The sequence below is a fragment of the Stegastes partitus genome, unplaced genomic scaffold, assembly GCF_000690725.1.
Source record: "Stegastes partitus isolate 25-593 unplaced genomic scaffold, Stegastes_partitus-1.0.2 Scaffold14, whole genome shotgun sequence".
Lineage (NCBI taxonomy): Eukaryota > Metazoa > Chordata > Actinopteri > Pomacentridae > Stegastes > Stegastes partitus.
In genome coordinates this window covers 1,021,854-1,024,666 of record NW_007577745.1, presented here as the reverse complement: position 1 = coordinate 1,024,666, position 2,813 = coordinate 1,021,854, and the positions used below count along the sequence as shown (strand labels likewise).

The window sequence follows — 2,813 nt, the reverse complement described above, 5'->3', positions numbered from 1 at the left end:
TGTAGTTAGCTACAGTTAGCTACAGTTAGCTGTAGTTAGCTACAGTTAGCTATAGTTAGCTACAGTTAGCTACAGTTAGCTACAGTTAGCTGTAGCTCCGTGATGCAGCCGTCGTGGGTTCGACTCTCAGGTCTCTTCCCTTTTCTCTCTCTACTGCTCTGAATAAAGGCAAGAAGCCCAAAAAATATATATGAAACAAAGAAGAGTCAGAAGATCTGAATATTCCTCCGTAAAAAACAAAGGAAACATTTCAGGTCCTGCAACTAGATGTTGTTTTTATTCTCTTCTAGAAAAGTCTCAATTAGTCATTATTTAATTAATTATCAGAATGACTGCTGATCCATGCTCATGAAAGCAGTTTGAGTTTCAAACATGCACTAACTTCATTCTCCTCCTGAATCTGTAAAGGCACCATGTTCTGTTTTTACTGCACCGGTACCGGTACTAACTCATTTCATTGTTAGGATTCGTGATTCATCGAAGCTCCAGGAGCTGCTATTTTCTGTGATGTTGACTCTGATCAACAGAAAGGCTCCTGAAGCGATCATCTCGCATCCAGACGTGTTTAAACAGCAGCCGTATGAATGCGCCGCTGATTTCATTGTGTGAACACAATCAGACGCTTTCTCAGGGCTTTGTTCAAGTGACGCCGAGCGGCCTTCATGTCTCTGACTGCTCTGACTGAGCAGCGGTTTCTGTTTAAAGCTGTGTGACCTGTTTTAAAGCCGTGGCCCGTTGTGGAGCTGCAGGATCTGCTCTGCTGGGTTCTGCTGGGTTCTGCATGTTCTCACTGCAGGAGGAGGTCCTGAACAGGGAGGAGGAGGAGGAGGAGACCAGTTCACCTCCTGGATCTGAAATTCTGAGTTAGAATAAAACACAAGGAGGTGAAAACATCTTTCCATCAGCTGCCACCAGCAGCTCTGACCGCCGTCTCTCCTGAAACATGGAGTGACTCCACTGCTCTGCTTCAACAAAAAAACATTCAGATTGAATCTTTTCTTTTCTTTTCTTTCGTTTGGCCTTTTTAAAACTCACTATTTTATAACATTAATATGAAAGTGGCTTTAATGTGGATTTCCATAATTTTACCAAACATCATAACGATGATAAATAATTAACGTTGTGGACGTTATGTGGCTGTGCTTGAGTAAATGTTTATGAGGAACTCCAGTCATGGGAATCCAGACTGATTAGATGAGGGTTTGGGAAGAACAGAACCAGAACAATACAAACAAGAACCCGTCGTATTTCCTCTGTTAGAGCTGCTGACACCAAACAGAGGTACTGGTGTCGGTGGTCCTTTGTCTGTTTTACTGGGACGGGAGTTGAACATTAGCTTCATGCTAAACACTCTGTCTGCAGCACATCAGATGTTTTCTGTGTAAACATCCATGATCAGATTAATGCATAAAAACAAAGGCTGCAGGTTTCTGAAACGTGTTTATACTCAGTTTAAAAAAAGGAAAAATGTCCTAAAGTGTAAATGTGATTAATGTTCAGGATGTTTTTAGCATTAATTAGACCGTCAGACTTCATCAGCAGGATTTTAAAAGTATTTCTGTCCGGTTCAGAGCGCCGTCTGGAAACTGTTATTGAGTGTAAATATTGATCCTCTCCAGCCCACTGCTGCTCATAGTCATCAGGTTGTGGTCTTGGTTAACAAAAACCTTTCATCTCGAGAAGCGAATGTTTTTGATTTTGGTTCAGTAGAAGACGGAGAACTTCCATCCAGTAACGTGTGCAGGTGGTAATGAACCATATCTGCTGTCTGGATGGGAACACGTGCCTCATGGTGATCATAAACCCTCTGAATGCATCGTAGGAGCTCATCATCTAACCTCCGTCACTTCTCTTTCAGTGCAACGATGACGTCTGTTCGCTATGAAGGAGCTGCTGGATGCTGCTGAACGGTCCCACTGAGGCTCAAGTCAAGATGTTAAAATGAATGTTTACCACCTAATGCTCCAATGTCACCACTGTTTGAGATTTTCTGAGATTTTTTGAGATCACATGTTTATTATCTGTTGTAAAAGTTGATCGTAAATGTTGTTGTTCTGTCATGACACCTGTTTTAATGATTGTTGGTACATTTAACTTCAGTAAACTGTTGGTTCCTGTTGTTCACTGTGACTGTTGTGTGTCTCGCTGCTCTTACAGCCAGTTTATAGCAAAACATCCAGTCCTCTGTAGGAGTCTGGCCACAGCTTCACATTCAATCAGTGAACGGGAGCTCCATGCAGGCTGCAGAGGTTCAACTGGTTCAGGAGATATTTGACTTTTTGACATAACAAACAATTATCGTCCAAGAGGGATTGTTCCCTTGTCATTAATAATTCAGAACTCCTGGGGCTGAATCGTTGGACCACACACACCATGATTTCAGTTCCACCACTTCAATACTCCATCCCTCTGTTTGCTCTCCGTCCTGCAGAATGGACTCGTGTTGTCACTCACAGCGTCTCAGCTGTGGCAGGAAAATCCTTCAGAGCAAACAGGCTCTGGTGTCACACAAACGCTCTGTCTTCTGTCCGTCTGTCAGTGTTTCTTCATCATCTTGAATTCTTTCAAGTTTACAGAAACGGTCCCGTGGACTTGAACATTAAACTGCAGCAATCACAGATCAAGATCGCTCTCACCTCGCAATCCACCTTTTTGGCTGTAAGTCAAGAATTCTTCCAGGGATCATGATAAAGTTTCATCCAGGTGTTTAATGGGACTGAATGAAGAGGTGATGATTTGTAGTCAGGAAGGAAAACGGCCTCATGGTTGGACTTCTAGTTGTGATGCCGTCACTTCAGCATCAAACATGAAAT

At 42.7% G+C, this 2,813-nt stretch overlaps 1 protein-coding gene across 1 annotated transcript in view; it reads left to right on the top strand.

The window, feature by feature from the left end:
• The window catches only part of prxl2b (peroxiredoxin like 2B), an 8,748-nt gene extending 6,624 nt beyond the window's left edge, over positions 1-2,124 (top strand). The window contains exon 7 of the mRNA XM_008289712.1: positions 1,859-2,124. Coding sequence (XP_008287934.1) covers positions 1,859-1,885 — 27 coding nt within the window. The 3' untranslated portion in view covers positions 1,886-2,124. The remainder of the gene's footprint in view (positions 1-1,858) is intronic.
• The last annotated feature ends 689 nt before the right edge of the window (positions 2,125-2,813 follow it).